At 39.0% G+C, this 20,078-nt stretch overlaps 1 protein-coding gene across 6 annotated transcripts in view; it reads left to right on the forward strand.

Moving 5' to 3' along the window:
- Nucleotides 1-20,078, forward strand: part of LOC127449546 (R3H domain-containing protein 2-like) — a 93,310-nt gene that overhangs the window by 35,271 nt on the left and 37,961 nt on the right. For 4 of the 6 annotated variants that reach the window (XM_051713038.1, XM_051713036.1, XM_051713042.1 and 1 more), the window contains 4 exons: nucleotides 5,293-5,459; nucleotides 5,658-5,853; nucleotides 11,492-11,533; nucleotides 15,431-15,520. In XM_051713038.1, coding sequence (XP_051568998.1) covers nucleotides 5,698-5,853; nucleotides 11,492-11,533; nucleotides 15,431-15,520 — 288 coding nt within the window. In that variant the 5' untranslated portion in view covers nucleotides 5,293-5,459; nucleotides 5,658-5,697. Of the gene's footprint in view, nucleotides 1-5,292; nucleotides 5,469-5,657; nucleotides 5,854-11,491; nucleotides 11,534-15,430; nucleotides 15,521-20,078 lie in introns of all 6 variants that reach the window. The other 2 variants (XM_051713037.1, XM_051713039.1) reach the window with 2 other exon arrangements.

Consider the following 20,078-nt stretch of genomic DNA (forward strand, 5'->3'; position numbering starts at 1 on the left):
AGAGAGAGAAAAATTGCTCGCCGGTTCCCAGACACGCTGTCGCCTGGTCCTCGACCACTCCTCCGCCGTTTGGTGGACGACAGTTGCTCCCCCCCGAGGCGGACAGCAGCGAGTCCTCCGACCCCTGGCGGATGGCAGCCTTTCCTCCGTGGAATTTCTGTTTATGTTTTGGCCTGTGTGATCCCGCCCCTTGCCCACTCACCAGTAGTATTTCGACACCGCCGATTTGCCATATTTGAACAAGTTTGCAGGCACACAACACTGTATGCTAGCACCGCATGAGCTTCGAGTCTGGGGCGGAGCAGACAACTCTCCAGTATTTTGAATTTGGACTGCAGTGCCCATTTCAAACACTTGTCAATCTTACATATAGCACCTTTAAAGTGCCTGAATTCAGCAAGTACTGGAATACCTGGAAAATCAACTTATTTTGTTGAAAAGCGCTTGAGATTAAATGGACCATTTCTTCCGTGTAATGTGTGTCCATCAAAGATGAGATCCCGCACTCCACTTTTAATATCTTTTTAATATTCTTTGTTCTTTACAGTCAGATAATAAAGTACAAAGAAATATTAATTTTAATCACAAATAGCACAGATGCACAAAATATGAGACTTCTCTCTCAGTAATAAATTAATCGCAACACTTGTGCGAGTCCGAGACGCGCTTTAAATTCTTAAAGTGACAGTACCGTTATATCGTATTTTATACAAATGAATGTAAGCTTAATGTTATTACTTGTAAATTGTAAACATTATTTCAAACAATGACAGCTCATATCATTATTATATATAAAATGTAAAGAAATAATATTAATTGATAGAATGCAGAATTTTTAGATTTTTAAAACATTAAAATATGATTATAATAATCATGACACAAATTATTAAAAATAAATATACATACTTTTTTGACAGGTTCTGTTCAGTTCTGTTGCTTGTTCTGTACCTGATCAGCCTGAATGTAGTCCACTAATTTGGAGGCTCATTTGTTTGTGATCTTTTCTTAAAATGAAAGGTAATTGAAAAACACATTTAAACTTTGAAGATTGTTATTGTGTATTAAATATCTTTTATTTTGACGAGAAGTTATAATGTGCATTTTGCGCAAACATTTTTCCATACTTCCATACTTTGTCATTTAAGTGTTATCGTATAGAATCGAGATAATATCGAATTGTGAACCTCGTATCGTATATCAGACCGAATCGTGAGAACCATTTCGTCCCATCCCTAATCAATTCCTAGCCCTAATTATCTTTTAATGTATAGTGGGCTGTCAGATACTCCACTCTCTAGATCTGCATTTGACCATTGAAAAAAAAAACATACTGGCCAACTACAGCATCATTGGTGTGTTGCTTTTTAAGCAGGCTGGCATCATAGAGGGCATCTTAATTGGCAGGCAGGGAGAAGCTGTCCTGAAACACTTTACACCAAGAAACGTTTGACTGCTGCTCTCAGTCGCAGATTTATTTTAATATCACCTCTCTTTCTCTCTAACACAAATGACAGGAGCTGAGGATGACGTCACTGTCTCCTTGGCAACAGGAGGAGAGAGGGAGAGAGAGAGTGAGTTTGATTGCTCATTCATGAAGGCTCTTATCAGTCATTCAGTGGCACTTTATCTTCAAGTCCAGTCAAATGTATTTGTATAGTGCTTTTCACAACAGGCATTGTTTCAAAGCAGCTGTACATGAAATTATGCAATAACAGAAAATGAATATAAAGCCAATATTAGTTATTTATGTGTAGAACTATTAGTGGTTAAAATGAGTAAACTAAGTAAGTGTCGTGGGTCAATGATTAAACGAAGTGATTTTATATGAACTATACGTTTTAGAGTCCTTGAAGTCATCCCTACAGGAGTAGTCATCCCTCTCCCTTGTGATTGGTGCATGTTAAGTATTTGATTGATAAATGGTGTTCATAAAGAGGACGTTGTGTTTGTTGTCTACCCTGTAAACTATTTAGTGCTTCTCTTGCATTTTGCTTGCAAGAGAAGCAGCAGGATCAGCTCTGCATCTTTGTTCTCTCTTTATTTGGGCTTTAGTGGGGTGGTTTATAAGGGTTCCAATTTTATGTTCTTAAGTGCATTCATAATAAATTTGCCATTGCAGGTGCGGTGTGGCCCTGTATAATGCTAGCTGCTGTTTCTTAATGCCTATTGACACGAAGGCACTTTCCTTCAGAATGATTGTTTGTGTCTCCTTCATGCACTCTCGGTTGATTTCTTGAGGAACGTTTCATTGCTGCAGCATACTGACACTGTTTCATAAGCTGTGTGTGAATGATTGGGCACTGGTGTCATGTGCTGCTAATGACGTCTTTTCTGCAGTCGGGAATCCCAGCAATTCGAGCGCGCTCTCTCTCTCTCTCTCTCTCTCTCTCTCTCTCTCCCCTGCTCGTCTCGTTCGCTCTCTCTGCAGTATGTTGTCAGTGTTGGAGTTTCCTCTCCTCGTTTGTTCAGTGTTTTGAGCGTGTCGGCTGCTCAGGGTTGCCGCCTTAAGCATTTTGACTTGTGTGCTCTTAAAAGCATTTTTAGTGTGTACACATTTGGCTGTAATTGTGAGGGACATATTCTTTGAAAATGTCCTCTAATATATTGAAACGTGTAAAAAATAAAAATTAAAAAAAATTAAAAATGACTTGTGAAGATATTTGAAGTGGTACTCACTAGATGAAAAAGGCTCAAAAATGTGTCCACAACACACACACACACAAGTTGGATGTTTTCTTGGCTGAAGTTCTGCCACAATCCACCTTTTCATCTTTTTTGAGCTTTTATATAAGAATGTTTTGAATAGCAGGGCTCAAAAATGAATTTAGTTATTTAGAAAATGTTAAAAAAATTATAAATTATTCTTCATAAAAATAATATATATATTTTTTATAATTCTTCCTTTGGCCCCAACACAAAAAAATGTAAATAAATAAATATATAAATAAATATATATATATTTTTTTTTTTTTTTTTTTTTTTAAGCAAATAATTTTTATATGTGCCTAAAATTTTTTTTTTTCATAAAACATTTTTATTTTTTTTATCACTTTTGCTTAAATGGTGGCATACGATGCAAAACATTACTGATTTGTTCGTAATTTTCAACCCATTCTAACTGATTCTTCTAGGATGATCACAAGTCATTCTTGCAATTTCGACTAAACCCTCATGTATTTCAGCCAGCTAGATTACATAACCTTGCAGGGCTCAGCGCTAAGGATTCTTTCTACTGGCCCAGTCGGTCCAGTGCTTCAGATTTTGACTGGCCCCAACACAAAAATGACAAATAGCTGTTTTTACCATCATGGCTTTAAAAATGTGTCCGAAGATAATTATTTTTTACATATATTATGTTTTTAAGACAATGTCCCCCCAAACTGAATCACATTTATAATTTGCAAGATATGATTTATGCCTTATGTAATCCCATATAAGCACTTTACAGATATAAATTCATTAATACATCATATTAACCTCAGCCGTTCTGCCATTCACACATTTACTTTTTTAGTTTTTAAGCGAAGAGTTCTGTTGTGCAGGTGATGGGTTTTCAGTCACCCGTTTAGTCATGCTGTCATGCAACTTTTGGCCATGTGTAGTGTATTCAAACACAGGATCAAAGATTTAATCGCTGAGTTAAAGATGTAATTATTGTCTGAATGTAATAAACATATGTCTATTCTGAGAAGAGACTTGCTACCAAATCGGTTATGATGTGTAATATACATTAGGGAGATATTAGGCCTAATATGTGAATTAATAATGTGTATATAACATGAACCTAAAGACCAACACAGACTGATGCACAAAGCACAAAAACAAAAATACCTGTATGGTCCAGAAATGAGAAATATAACAGGTGTTTTATGTGGATGATATGAATATTCATCTTCACCCTGCAGCTGAACAGCTCCAATAATAATAGCTATAGTGATTTTGCTTCTTTTCATATCAAATGCCATTATAATGTCCAATTAATGTTTACGTTTTGAAACATTACCTAATTAAATGTATACTTACATTTTTGGATATTGAGCAGCTCGTGATTTCCAGACACGTGTATAACTGGGATTTAAAGTTTATTACGTCTCATTCGGCGCTTCATCTCTAAAGGCGATATTAATGAGATTAATGAGAGAAAATGTTTGTTTTTTTTACAGTGGGAATAAAACTAACACTCTGTCCCTTTACGAGAGCACATGCATGTTAAACAGTCTACGCTGCACGGAGATAGATAAAGATGAAACATATGCATGTAGAGACATGGATTTGCAGTCCTATTGAATGAAACTGTTGATTTCTTGTGTTCCAATGTGTGGATTACTGCTTTTCCCCAACAAAAAATGTGGGGATTTCGCGCACTGTGAACACGGAATGTGCGGGGATATTTAAAATGTTGCTCAAGATGTGCAATTCCGCTACGAAGTTCATTAAGTGGGTTTTTTTTTCCTTCTATTTTCTACACATTGGTAATAGCTGCTGCTAAGACTCTTGGAAAAGAGCGAGGACAGTACTAGGAGAGTGTGCTCGGTGTCTGCACGCGACTGTGCCTTGGCGCGTCCAGTATATTATACGCTCGCGCATCTTTGCGAGCTAAATAGAATCACACTCGCTCCTCGGTTAGAATACTTGGTTCGCTCAGTGTAATTGTTGTGCTCTCTCACTTGTTGTTTTCTTGCACTAATGTTATAAATGCAGCACTGGCCCGATCGGGTAAGTGACAGTTCTAGCAACTGGCCCAAATCTCTCTCACACTTGCCCCATGCCATCGGGCAGTCCTTATTGTTGAGCCCTGCCTTGGTGACGAGTTAAAATCAGCCGGATTGACAAGAACAACGAGTGTGTTTAAATGTACGATCTTACAACGTTTATGCTTTTATTGCATTGTCATGTTTTAGAACGTGCACATTTTGACAGTGATCAGCGTGTTGCTTTGCATGTAACATTTATTACATCACTGAAAACCAAATGTTGAAGTTTGGCAAGGCATAAGAAACAAGAGAAATGAATATAAGATTTAGGCTATTGACACCACAGTACTGGTCTAAAGGGGAAGTGACAGCTCCATCAACTGACCCGAAACTGTCTCGCGCTGACCCCAGCCAGCGGGCCATCCTTATCGTTGATCCCTGAATTGCATACTATCATGCTACTCTTACTATCTGCAGTATAGAGTATGTGTACTGTGCATAATATGTAAAGTTTATGCATGAAATATCCGAATGGCTTAAGACGTTTGCCGAAATGTGCAGTGTACAAGATATTAATATCACCTGTTTTTCTCTCCAGCAGGTGGAGCTGAAAGCCTCGTGCAAGATGCAGGAAAACTGAAAACCCACTTTAACCATGTCGACCCCCCCACCCTCTTCTGAACTATAGGAATACATTACGTGCCCCCCAACACAGAGGAAAACCAACAGAAGTGACGCATACACAGCATTACACTACAGCCCCAGGTGTGTCAGGTAATGAGTGTATGGACAAACAAGCCGTTATTAATTTGTCTTTACTGGTATTTTCTACAAATAGTGTACAATATACGGCTTACACTTAAACTTAACCTTCATAAAATGTTGTCGATTCACTTGAGGAGCTCTAACACACTTCACACATATTAATGTTTGTCTGTGTGCCTATCTGTGTGTGTGTATCAGCCCGCTGTCTGGGTGTGCAGGTGTGCACTTATAAGGCAAGATGTCAGTGGTTTTCCCCCCCAACGGGATGATGGAGGGGGAGGGCACCCTGTCCACAGATGATCCCGCAAGCACCCGCGGTAAAAGCAGCCCGTCTCTGCCCGACATCAACGCAGACAGTACAGAACCTGACGAGAACCTTTCACAGGATGCACAGGTAACAGGACACACTCCTCGAGGGGTACACCCGAAACACAAACAACATGTCCATGTACAGGGAGCAGACCTGTTAGAGTAGCAAAGACACTTCCAAACCATCTGTTACCCTCAAATCCGATGTTGTCCATAACCACCTGGCCAGGTGATGTGACACTTTACTAGAAGGCATTGTTTTTTAAGCTTAGAAAAAGGCATCTATTTCCATGTTCATTTACTCTAGTCTAGTACAACACACACACACAAACGAGTAATTGATTTCTTGAAATAAGGGATGCACCGGGATGAAAATTTTTACCGTTACCAATTTTAACATAAAAAAATCTATAGGCCGATACTGATATTTTGCCACTCATCATATTATGTTATAAGATCACTCTTTTACTTAGGAATTGTTTTAAAAATGTACAAAGATTTACTAAAGCTTTTCTACTGTTCTAACGATAAATAATTTCGATCGAACATGAACACATGGCAGGCCAACATTTTAAAGAGAGCCACAGTAAAAGATAAATGGAAGATAAACATGTTTAAAAAGATACAAAAATAACTAAATATGAAAACATGATGATTGATAAGAAAAAGGTTGTTTTGTACTCAAACATTTTTGCACTTCTGTTTTTGCAGTTCAAAACAGCAGAACTCACATTTTACACGTATGTACTGTGTATATGATTAAACTTCAATTTCTTCTGTGCATATGTTGGACAAATCCACGAAAATGTCAACCACATCAGTTTTAACCAAAAGAACAAAAACCCTCTTTTATATTCTGTATTATATTGGTATAATGGATAATGCCGTCAAGACAGCTAGAGGGCGCTGCTTGCTCACACAGCGCTGACTGAAGCACTGAATGCAGACAATATATTAAAGGGGTCATGACTTTATTTTTTTCATAGTGTTATTGTCCTCCCTGAGTTCCACTTATTATGTCAGGAAAGGTTTTTTTTTTGCACCAAAACAGTCATAAATTATTAATATATAGTGCTGTGAAAAAGTATTTGCTCCCACCTGGATTTCTTCTGTTTTTGTGTATATATCATACTCTATTGTTTAAAAATTCAAACAAAATCTAACATAAAACAAAGGTAATCTGAGTAAACACAAAATACAGTTTTTAAATGATAATGTTATTTATTGAAGCAAAAAAGTTATCCAATACCAACTGGGCCTGTGTGGAAAAAGTATTTGCCCCCTTAGTTACTAAATCCCCAAATGTATGAAACTGCATTCATAATGGGGTTCAGCTGGATTAGACACACCCAGACCTGATTACTGCCAGCCCTGTTCAATCAAATCAACACCTAAAAAATATTTACTAAACTTTTACAGCAGCTTGAATTTGGCTAAAATGTCTCTCCCAGTAGCACGCAATGCCAAGGTCGAAAGAATTCCAGAAATAATGAGGAAAAAGGTGATTGAAATACATCAGTCTGGGAAGGGTTACAAAGCTATTTCAAAGGCTCTGGGACACCAAAGAACCACAGTGAGAGCCATTATCTCCAAATGGAGAAAACTCGGCACAGTAGTGAACCTTCCCAGAAGTGGCTGACCTTCCAAAATTCCTCCAAGAGCACAGCGACGACTCATCCAGGAAGTCACAAAAAAGCCCAGGACAACATCCAAGGAACTGCAGGCCTCTCTCGCATCAATAAAGGTCACTGTTCATGTCTCCACTATCAGAAAGACACTGGCCAAAAATGCCATCCATGGAAGAGTGGCGAGGCGGAAACCACTGCTAACCCAGAAGAACATTAAGGCTCGTCTGAATTTTGCCAAAACACACCTTGATGATCCTCAAAGCTTTTGGGAGAATGTTCTGTGCACTGATGAGTTGATAGTGGAACTGTTTGGAAGACAGGGGTCCCGTTACATCTGCCATAAATCAAACACAGAATTCCACAAAAAGAACATCATGCTTACGGTCAAGCATGGTGGTGGGAGTGTGATGGTGTGAGGATGCTTTGCTCCTTCAGGCTGACTTGCAATAATTGAGGGAAACATGAATTCTGCTCTCTACCAGAAAATCCTAAAGGAGAACGTCCGGTCATCAGTCCGTGAGTTGAAGCTCAAGCGCAACTGGATTATTCAGCAAGACAATGATCCAGCGCATAGGAGTAAATCCACCTCTGAATGGCTCAAAAGAAGCAAAATGAAAGTTTTGGAGTGACCTAGTCAAAGTCCTGACTTGAACCCGATTGAGACCTTTAACGGGCTGTTATTGCTCAAACCCTTAAATGTGTCTGAACTAAAGCAGTTCTGCAAAGAAGAGTGGGCCAGAATTCCCACACAGTGTCGTGAAAGACTGATCTCCAGTTATCGGAAGCGTTTGGCTGCAGTTGTTGCTGCTAAAGGTTGCACAACCAACTATTAAGTTTAAGTGGGTACTTAGTTTTCCACATGGGTGATATAGGTGTTGGACAACTTTTTTGCTTCAATAAAATATATATATTTGAAAACTGTGTATACTCAGGTTGCCTTTGTTTTATGTAATATCTCGTTTGAAGATCTAGAACAATTTATTATGAAAAATACACAAAAATAGGAGAAATCAGCAAATACTTTTTCACAGCACTGTATAATAATTTTCCACCCTGTCTCTGGCCCTGTGTCTGAAATGCTCTGTTAAGACTTCAGTGTAAATGCCCACTTTTATGATTGGCTGCCATCGTGCAGCCCCTCCAGTACAGCCATATTTGAGAATGTTTCAAGCCGCTTATGTAAATTTGACTCCTCCCAAACAGCGTTATGGCAGCATTGGGTAAACTCAAAATGTAACAGCTGTTGCTGCGTATTTGCCTAGGGCTCGCATGGACGTGGCGCAATACATAATACTAAATCAAGAAATGGATGCATGTTGTAGGAGAGACGGAACTTTTTCTTCATTTATTCAGTGCAGATCACTGACAAAACTACGTTGATGATCTTACCTACAACAAGCCCCGAGAGGAAAAATACACAGCCTGCACACACTGATACCTGAGCATGGGGCAGAGTCACTTGGAATTAAATTTTAAATCTTTAAAATTCGCAAAAAATAACAAATGCGTCTCCTTCCTAATATACATCCTCTGACATACCATCAGTAAAATTGCAACCCTGTATCAAAGAGCCATGTGATGTCATAAAGCACTATACAGACAGGATTGGTTTTATGTGGGGCAATGTAATGATTAGCTTCTCATTGATTTTAATCCTGAACAAAACAAGCATATCAGACTTTTTTCGACTTTTTCCAGGAACGCACACGCCAATAAAGATTAGTGTTTTTATCTTCTATACAATGCCCTTAAAATAACCCAGGTAAAGATGGCCCATTGCAAATTGACATGCTGGTAAAAAGCCAGTGAATTTGTGCTGTATGTGAGCACTTTAACTATTGTTGTTTGTTTCTGAATGTCTCTGTGTCTGAAGTATATGTATATCAATCCATATACGCCACAGTCAGCATTAACTGTGTACAGAGAAAGAAAGCATCATATTTTCTTTTGTTTAGGAAAAATATAGTCCTGCATTTTGGGATATACACTATATTGCCAAAAGTATTCGCTCATCTGCCTTTAGACGCATATGAACTTAAGTGACATGCCATTCTTAATCCATAGGGTTTTATATGACGTCGGCCCACCCTTTGCAGCTATAACAGCTTCAACTCCTCTAGGAAGGCTTTCCACAAGGTTTAGGAGTGTGTTTATGGGAATTTTTGACCATTCTTCCAGAAGCGCATTTATGAGGTCAGACACTGATGTTGGACGAGAAGGCCTGGCTCGCAGTCTTCGCTCTAATTCATCCCAAAGGTGCTCTATCGGGTTGAGGTCAGGACTCTGTGCAGGCCAGTCAAGTTCTTCCACACCAAACTCGCTCATCCATGTCTTTATGGACCTAGCTTTGTGCACTGGTGCGCAGTCATGTTGGAACAGGAAGGGGCCATCCCCAAACTGTTCCCACAAAGTTGGGAGCATGGAATTGTCCAAAATCTCTTGGTATGCTGAAGCATTCAGAGTTCCTTTCACTGGAACTAAGGGGCCAAGCCCAGCTCCTGAAAAACAATCCCACGCCATAATCCCCCCTCCACCAAACTTCACAGTTGGCACAATGCAGTCAGACAAGTACCGTTCTCCTGGCAACCGCCAAACCCAGATTTGTCCATCAGATTGTCAGATGGAGAAGCGTGATTCGTCACTCCAGAGAACGCGTCTCCACTGCTCTAGAGTCCAGTGGCGGCGTGCTTTACACCACTGCATCCGACGCTTTGCATTGCACTTGGTGATGTATGGCTTGGATGCAGCTGCTCGGCCATGGAAACCCATTCCATGAAGCTCTCTACGCACTGTTCTTGAGCTAATCTGAAGGCCACATGAACTTTGGAGGTCTGTAGCGATTGACTCTGCAGAAAGTTGGCGACCTCTGCGCACTATGCACCTCAGCATCCGCTGACCCCGCTCTGTCATTTTACGTGGCCTACCACTTCGTGGCTGAGTTGCTGTCATTCCCAATCGCTTCCACTTTGTTATAATACCACTGACAGTTGACTGTGGAATATTTAGTAGCGAGGAAATTTCACGACTGGACTTGTTGCACAGGTGGCATCCTATCACAGTACCACGCTGGAATTCACTGAGCTCCTGAGAGCGGCCCATTCTTTCACAAATGTTTGTAGAAGCAGTCTGCATGCCTAGGTGCTTCATTTTATACACCTGTGGCCATGGAAGTGATTGGAACACCTGAATTCAATTATTTGGATGGGTGAGCGAATACTTTTGGCAATATAGTGTATTTTCCAGAAGTAGGCTACAAAAAAAATTATATCACTTGAATGGTTTGTTCATCTTTTTTTAATTCAAGAGAGTAATAGAGCATTGCAGTCTGTTGTAATTTGTCAAATATTCCAATGCATTTCTTCTAATAATACCATTATGGTCCCTATTTTATTTTTTTGTCATGGTTATCTGGTCACCCTAATTGAAGATCAGATTTACAATATATCCGTTTTGGCCGAGACACACATTGATACGGCCAAGTGTAAATGAAATGTGCTTATTCAATTGGATAGTGCTCAGTAAAAATGCACCACCTTGAGTAACAAATAGCATGTATAATATGTATGTGTACACGCATATGTGATACTGATAATTGACCAGTATTGCACAGAAAATCAACATGATATAGTAGTCATTTGTATGAATGAATATGGCACTCATTTGTCTTATAATATAGAAAACAATATAAGATAAAGGTTGAGGAATATTAAGGAAGTGTGGGCATAACTCCTAAAAATCGGATGAGGTAAAGGTGTAATGAGGTACCGGTCACTATAGTCCCTTAAGAATGCATTTAAGGGTTAAAAATGCCTTAATAAAGGTAAAATGCACCTCTAAATCAAATCCTGTAGGAAAATATTGCCCCTTAACTGAAAAGTTCATTTCTGACACTGGTGACCAGTTATAGCACCTAAGATAGAGACTTTTCATTACACTTTCATATACAGTTCAACCTTAAATATTGATGCTGGAAAAAAAGTTAATGTCCATATTGTTTCAAAGCTAGTTGCTGTTTTGTTTGGTGCTGAAGTTCATTAACGTGGGACTCGATGGTGTCACTGATATATTTGTTATGTTTTTGTTTGTGCCCCTCAGAGACGCTGTCAGAATCATGGCCACACTAGGAAACGAGCCAAGGTAAACACACACACTTTTGAGCCATGCGGTTAAGTGATCCACTAATCCTTTCAACCAAATGTGGAGTATGATGGACGAGCGTGCAAAAATAAACAAGTTTAAGCAACTCACAGGCAGAGCTTTTAGCAGGTAGCTGAGTTTCTATTTTTGGTCTGTAGTGTTGGATGTAGGTCTGTTGTAAAATCTGACATTTTCTGCTGTTGGGCTGCTCGTGTTGAGTTTGTCTTGCTGTCGACCTCTTGCTTTGTCCTGTAGCTTTTGCTCTAGTTGGCTCACATGCCAAGTGTGATGGCGGTTCTTTTCCAGATGTGCAAGAACATGCACACAAAGCCAGTCAGTCAAGATTTAACTCGTATATCTCAACACAAGAATAACCGTATTCTCAACATATTTAACTTCCATAATGCAACTCATTTCTGAATATTCAGAAATCAATTTAGGATGGCATTTTGATTTGATGGTTTTGGAGTGAAACACGGTAGGCTTTTTAAAAAAAATCACATTTTACTAAAACTGTTTGTGCAATTGTAACTTATTAGCTCTATTCGGATGGGATTAGTTTTATATGGGGACATGGGGTCATACTAACCCCTGGTTATACTATTCCCATACCAATTATCCCAGTAAAAAGCTAGTAAATCTGGACTGTCCAACCTGTGAGCCCTTTAAATATAGCTGTTTTTCAATTCTCCCAAGTGTGTGAAGTGGATTTCGGTCAATGATAAGACACCAGGGGGCATTCTGTGTGACTCCAGCCAGGTCTCCTAAGCAACCAAAGTGGCCCGGTTGCTAGGGAGGGTAGAGTCACATGGGGTAACCACCTCATGGTCGCTATAATGTGGTTCTCGCTCTCGGTGGGGTGCGTGGTGAGTTGTGCGTGGATTCCGTGGAGAGTAGCATGAAGCCTCCACACGCGCTACGTCTCCACGGTAACTTGCTCAACAAGCCACGTGATAAGATGCGCGGATTGATGTTCTCAGACGCGGAGGCAACTGAGATTCGTCCTCCACCACCCGGATTGAGGCGAATCACTACGCCACCACGAGGACTTAGAGCACATTGGGAATTGGGCATTCCAAATTGGGGAGATAAAGGGATAAAAAAAATAAAAATACAGGTGCATCTCAATAAATTAGAATGTCGTGGAAAAGTTCATTTATTTCAGTAATTCAACTCAAATTGTGAAACTCGTGTATTAAATAAATTCAATGCACACAGACTGCAGTAGTTTAAGTCTTTGGTTCTTTTAATTGTGATGATTTTGGCTCACATTTAACAAAAACCCACCAATTCACTATCTCAAAAAATTAGAATACATCATTTTTAGTGAATTGTTGGCCTTCAGGAAAGTATGTTCATTTACTGTATATGTACTCAATACTTGGTAGGGGCTCCTTTTGCTTTAATTACTGCCTCAATTCGGCGTGGCATGGAGGTGATCAGTTTGTGGCACTGCTGAGGTGGTATGGAAGCCCAGGTTTCTTTGACAGTGGCCTTCAGCTCATCTGCATTTTTTGGTCTCTTGTTTCTCATTTTCCTCTTGACAATACCCCATAGATTCTCTATGGGGTTCAGGTCTGGTGAGTTTGCTGGCCAGTCAAGCACACCAACACCATGGTCATTTAACCAACTTTTGGTGCTTTTGGCAGTGTGGGCAGGTGCCAAATCCTGCTGGAAAATGAAATCAGCATCTTTAAAAAGCTGGTCAGCAGAAGGAAGCATGAAGTGCTCCACAATTTCTTGGTAAACGGGTGCAGTGGCTTTGGTTTTCAAAAAACACAATGGACCAACACCAGCAGATGACATTGCACCCCAAATCATCACAGACTGTGGAAAATTAACACTGGACTTCAAGCAACTTGGGCCATGAGCTTCTCCACCCTTCCTCCAGACTCTAGGACCTTGGTTTCCAAATGAAATACAAAACTTGCTCTCATCTGAAAAGAGGACTTTGGACCACTGGGCAACAGTCCAGTTCTTCTTCTCCTTAGCCCAGGTAAGACGCCTCTGACGTTGTCTGTGATTCAGGAGTGGCTTAACAAGAGGAATACGACAACTGTAGCCAAATTCCTTGACATGTCTGTGTGTGGTGGCTCTTGATGCCTTGACCCCAGCCTCAGTCCATTCCTTGTGAAGTTCACCCAAATTCTTGAATTGATTTTGCTTGACAATCCTCATAAGGCTGCGGTTCTCTCGGTTGGTTGTGCATCTTTTTCTTCCACACTTTTTCCTTCCACTCAACTTTCTGTTAACATGCTTGGATACAGCACTCTGTGAACAGCCAGCTTCTTTGGCAGTGAATGTTTGTGGCTTACCCTCCTTGTGAAGGGTGTCAATGATTGTCTTCTGGACAACTGTCAGATCAGCAGTCTTCCCCATGATTGTGTAGCCTAGTGAACCAAACTGAGAGACCATTTTGAAGGCTCAGGAAACCTTTGCAGGTGTTTTGAGTTGATTAGCTGATTGGCATGTCACCATATTCTAATTTTTTGAGATAGTGAATTGGTGGGTTTTTGTTAAATGTGAGCCAAAATCATCACAATTAAAAGAACCAAAGACTTAAACTACTTCAGTCTGTGTGCATTGAATTTATTTAATACACGAGTTTCACAATTTGAGTTGAATTACTGAAATAAATGAACTTTTCCACGACATTCTAATTTATTGAGATGCACCTGTAAGACACCAGAAAATGTATATGTAACGCACTTCACAAGTTCAGATAATGCTGACTGTTGTGCTTTAAACAGAAGCATGTTTTTCTTAATCATTTTATGCCGTTGAGTGTTTAATTACCCATATAAAAGAGAAAGAAATGAGCAGGTTTTTTTTTTGTTTGTTTGTTTGTTTGTTTTGTAAGGAAAATTAGAAGGTACACCAACACGTAATTTTGTGGTTTGAGTAGAGTGAACTGGAGGAAATATATTGAGGTTTGTATGTTGTTCGGACTCGGCATCCCAGCTTTTTGCAACATATTTTCCGGAGGGCCAAATAAAACTACATATTGTGAACGGATTGTCCATATTTAATTTTTTATTTTTTTTTTTCTCCCCAATTTGGAATGCCCAATTCCCAATGTGCTCCAAGTCCTCGTGGTGGTGTAGTGACTCGCCTCAATCCGGGTGGCGGAGGACGAATCTCAGTTGCCTCCGCGTCTGAGACCGTCAATCCGTGCATCTTATCACGTGGCATGTTGAGCGTGTTACCACGGAGACGTAGCACGCGTGGAGGCTTCACGCTATTCTCTGCGGCATCCACTCACAACTCACCACACGCCCCACCGAGAGCGAGAACCACATTATAGCGACCACGAGGAGGTTACCCCATGTGACTCTACCCTCCCTAGCAACCGGGCCAATTTGGATTCTTAGGAAGCCTGGCTGGAGATTGACCATATTTTTAATTCAAAGAGTATAATATAGAATTACAGGCTTGCAGATGTCACCAGTTATTTCAATAAATTTCTCCTAAAAATCCCAGATACAGTGCATGGTCATGTTTTATAATCCCTGCATAGTTAATCAGTACAGCTAATACATTTTCTGACGGGTCAGTTACATGATGTGACTGCAGTGTGTAAATGCATTAGACAAACCCATCTCTGTGATTTATACAGACATTGCTTATCCTGTGTGAATAGATGGTAAACATAACAGGCGTTCCTAGTAATAATTACTTTACAGACATATGGCCAGGAAATTAATCCCGTCTGAATAGGGCTTAATTGACTTTTTGGAATCCTGTAAAGCATGATATGTTGAACTTTCTTTACTTCGCCTTAACCGATCTTCTGAAGAATTTTTCTGAAATGGGATGAGATTTTATTTTGCTGTTGGTGTGTCTGTGATTTGTCCTTTTCCGCGTGTATCTCCAACCTCCTCATCTGCTCTGTCTCAGTCCAACGTAAAACTGAAGCTGGTGAGGAGTCTTGCAGTTTGTGATGAATCATCAGGACCGTTTTCAACTGATGGACCTCCAGAATCACAGGTAGATTTTCACATGTACGCATTCAGTACATCACTGAAAGCAACACCTGTGTGTGTGTGTGTGTGTGTGTGTGTGTGTGTGTGGTCTTCATAGCTCTTTAAAGGATGATTTTAAAGAAGTATACATGATTTAACTCAGCTTTATTTATACAGCACATTAAGTTGATCAAAGTGCTTCACAATTGTACAAATTAAATGGCAAACAATTTGAAAATTGTCATTTGAAAATTTCCACAAAACACATACCAATGTTATGATATTCAACAAGATACACACACTGCATGCATTTCAGAGCATGCGTCCTCAATCGACAGAGACGAATGTGAAAGGGATGACTATTCCATAGTTTAGGGGCAACTACGTAGAATGCCCGACAACCCGTTGATTTTTGCCTGCGTAGAGGGAGAGCCAGCAACATTTGGTTTGTAGATCTCAAGAGCCCTGATGAAGTTTTGAGGCTTAGGCGATCTGCAATATATTGATGAGACTGATTGTGTAAAGCTTCACCAATAACAAATAATAAGATCTTAAAATCAGTCCTGTACTGAACTGGTAAGCAGTGATGGGAGGATAAACCCGGGGTAACGTGCTCCATTTTTCTCGTGCTAGCCAGTCGTCTGGCTGCGGCATTCTGCATAAGAGGTTCCGCTGAGAAATTCCTGAATAAAGGGAATTACAATAGTCCAGGCAGGATGTCATAAGAGCATGAACAACAGTCTCTAAATCTTTAAAATTTAGTTGAGGTTTTAATTTCAAAATCGTTCTCAGCTGATAAAAGCTGCCTTTTACAACAGTGTTTATCTGTTTGTCAAAAGTACTGTAATAGTAAATAATGGACACTGTCTTTCACAGTCATCGCAAAGTGAGACTTATCTGTCTTGTCTTTATATGTAAACATAAAACAAAAATGTTGCTTTGTTGTCATTACTGAATTGTTAATAGAACTTAAACCTCCTGAGATTTTCCATTTTCCCTTTTTGATTTGTAACTAGTATCAAATAATAAACATGCAAAAAAAAAAAAAAAAAAAAAAATATATATATATATATATATATATATATATATATATATATATATATATATATATATATATATATATATACACACACACACACACACACACACACAGGGTTCGTACAAGATGTTTGAAGTGCTTGAATTTGGCTTTTTCAGATTTAAGTCCTGGAAAACCCTTGAAAATAGCCATTTTTACCAAGAGGTTCTTAAAAAGTGCTTGAATTATAGAAAATCTTAAAATACATTGCTTAAATCATTTAATAAATTAAATGTATTTATTTTTGGAAAAACACGACGACAGACCACTAGACACTGCTGAAGCTGGCAGCGCATAGACGGCGCTGTCACGTGATACCTGTTACTTTCGGCAGCGCTGTTCAGAATGGGCCAATCACAATCAATTGTTACTGGAGGATTTTGAAAATATATATTTTATAGATACTGCTGCAACTATAAATTCTTGCAACTATCAGTTTTAATTAAAATTACTCTCCAGAGTGAAAAAATAAAACGTTCTGAGATTTGAATGCAGATCAATGGAGGATTCAGTTTTGTTTAGCCGTCTAGCGCCCCCTTGTGTAAAGACAGCTTTGTGTCTCACAAAATAGGTTATTTCTGACAACATTTGGGTCAGTACAGTTGTGCTGAAAAGTTTGCATACCCTGGCAGAAATTGTGACATTTTGGCATTGATTTTGAAAATATGACTGGTCTTTTATTTAAGGATAGTGATCATATGAAGCCATTTATTATCACATAGTTGTTTGGCTCCTTTTTATATCATAATGATAACAGAAATCACCTAAATGGCCCTGATCAAAAGTTTACATACCCTTTAATGTTTGTCCTTGTTACAGACACACAAGGTGACACACACAGGTTTAAATGGCAATTAACCCTCTGGGGTCTGAGGGTGTTTTGGGCCCTGGAGAAGTTTTGACATGCCTTGACATTTGTGCTTTTTTCAGTTGCTTAATATATATTAATGGCTAAAGTCTGATAACACTGTATTCAGCACAAACGGGGCTACAATAATATGTGAGCAACATGTATGTACATGTTTGTGTTTTTGAGAAAATAATGTTTATGCGTGGTTTTTGAAAAAACAAACATTTTAAGTCACTGAAATAAGGCCATATAACACATACTAAACATTTGCTCACAAGACTTTTGAGGACTGGATCTTGTAGCCTAGAGTTTTTGCTACAAAATGATGTGAAAACCATCCTGATCACTCATTCATACAAAACTATATAGTCATTTAACTTTTGTAAGACACTTTTAGTGTTAGAAAGGCCATATGCGAGGAGGCGTGGATGATCATGAATATTAATGTGATTCACACCTGAGGAGACAAAGACCCCTCCCCTGAGAGAGAATGAATGTGAGGAGACTTAATGATTGAATGTATTGTTTGTAGCTTATTCACAAAATCAAGTTTAAGTTAAAAGAAGTAATTTGACTATACATTTTCTTTACATACTTTACTTTAGACCTACACTACCATTTAAAAGTTTATAGATCTGTAAGATTTTTTTAATGTTTTTAAAAGAAGACTCTTCTGCTCACCAAGGCTGCATTTATTTGATCCAAAATACAGCAAAAACAGTGATATTGTGAAATATTTTTACAATATAAAATAATTGTTTTCTATTTGAATATATTGTAAAATGTAATTTATTCCTGTGATCAAAGCTGAATTTTCAGCATCATTACTGCAGTCTTCAGTGTCACATGATCTTCAGAAATCATTATAATATGCAGATTTTCTAATATGGGCATATTTACAGCACATTTTACACATTTACACCCGAACAGATATTTGCAAGCACAAGCTTCGTTGATGATATTGAGGCAGCATAAACACTAGTTAAAATATAATCTAAACATTCATATTATTTTTATATCATATTACATATCATATTTATATCATTTAGCCGAAACAACATTTCAATGTAACTAAAACTTGCCTATTAGGACATATTTCAAATTTCAAACTTTGAATCCTGGCTGGCAAGTCTGGAAATAGTCCAACTAGTAAAATATGTACATGTTTATATAAAAAAGCATGTCAACTAATGTAAGGAAAGACTTACTCATACAAAATTGTATCCTCGGCTGGATCAAGACGCTCTTCAAAATGTAAACGTTCCTCGTCGGAGTCCCGCTCTTCTTCTGAGGAAAATGTAAACTCTTCATCACTATCCAGGACCATCTGTAGAGCTTCCTCACATGTGTAGCGTGCCATCTTCCAAACGCGCATGAAAGTGAATGAATCAGATGATGAACTTGAAGTTTTTTAAGGCATTGTTGGGGGCGTTTACCATTTGCATTGATCGCCTCAGCACATTACCGTATGAATAGTTGGTGGGTGGGATCTCATTAGGGATAATGAGCTGAGCCAGGAGAAACTGTACATCGCTTTGTTTCATACAGATTACATTGCAGGAGAATATTTGTTTAGACATATTTTTCATGTTTGTGTGATAAGTATTTGCGGAGTTTCAGTTAATTTTTGTGACGTGTTTCAGAAAGATGCTCGCAGAGACACAGACGGCTGAAAGCGCACCCTGATTATTTTCTTTATTTTACAAAAGCACAAGGTTTTGTTGTTATTGTGAGTGTACACAAATAAAAGTAGACCTTTTATAGTTTCTAATGATGTCTTACACTTATCTGTATGCCCAAAAATGGAGTATTTTAAGTTGTTTCCGCTGTTATGCGGAATAAATCCAGCAGGACGTGCCAGCATGTCCGTCGACCCCAGAGGGTTAAAGGTTAATTTCCCACACCTGTGACTTTTTAAATTGCAATTAGTATCTGTGTATAAATAGTCAATGAGTTTGTTAGCTCTCACGTGGATGCACTGAGCAGGCTAGATACTGAGCCATGGGGAGCAGAAAAGAACTGTCAAAAGACCTGCGTAACAAGGTAATGGAACTTTATAAAGATGGAAAAGGATATAAAAAGATATCAAAAGCCTTGAAAATGCCAGTCAGTACTGTTCAATCACTTATTAAGAAGTGGAAAATTCAGGGATCTGAAGGACCAAGAAGGATTTCAGCCACAACTGCCAGAAGAATTGTTCGGGATACAAAGAAAAACCCACAGGTAACCTCAGGAGAAATACAGGCTGCTCTGGAAAAAGACGGTGTGGTTGTTTCAAGGAGCACAATACGACGATACTTGAACAAAAATGAGCTGCATGGTCGAGTTGCCAGAAAGAAGCCTTTACTGCGCCAATGCCACAAAAAAGCCCGGTTACAATATGCCCAACAACACCTTGACATGCCTCACAGCTTCTGGCACACTGTAATTTGGAGTGACGAGACCAAAATAGAGCTTTATGGTCACAACCATAAGTGCTATGTTTGGAGAGGGGTCAACAAGGCCTATAGTGAAAAGAATACCATCCCCACTGTGAAGCATGGTGATGGCTCACTGATGTTTTGGGGGTGTGTGAGCTCTAAAGGCACGGGGAATCTTGTGAAAAGTTATGGCAAGATGAATGCAGCATGTTATCAGAAAATACTGGCAGACAAT

This window comes from Myxocyprinus asiaticus, chromosome 12 (genome assembly GCF_019703515.2).
Source record: "Myxocyprinus asiaticus isolate MX2 ecotype Aquarium Trade chromosome 12, UBuf_Myxa_2, whole genome shotgun sequence".
NCBI classification, from domain to species: Eukaryota; Metazoa; Chordata; class Actinopteri; order Cypriniformes; family Catostomidae; genus Myxocyprinus; species Myxocyprinus asiaticus.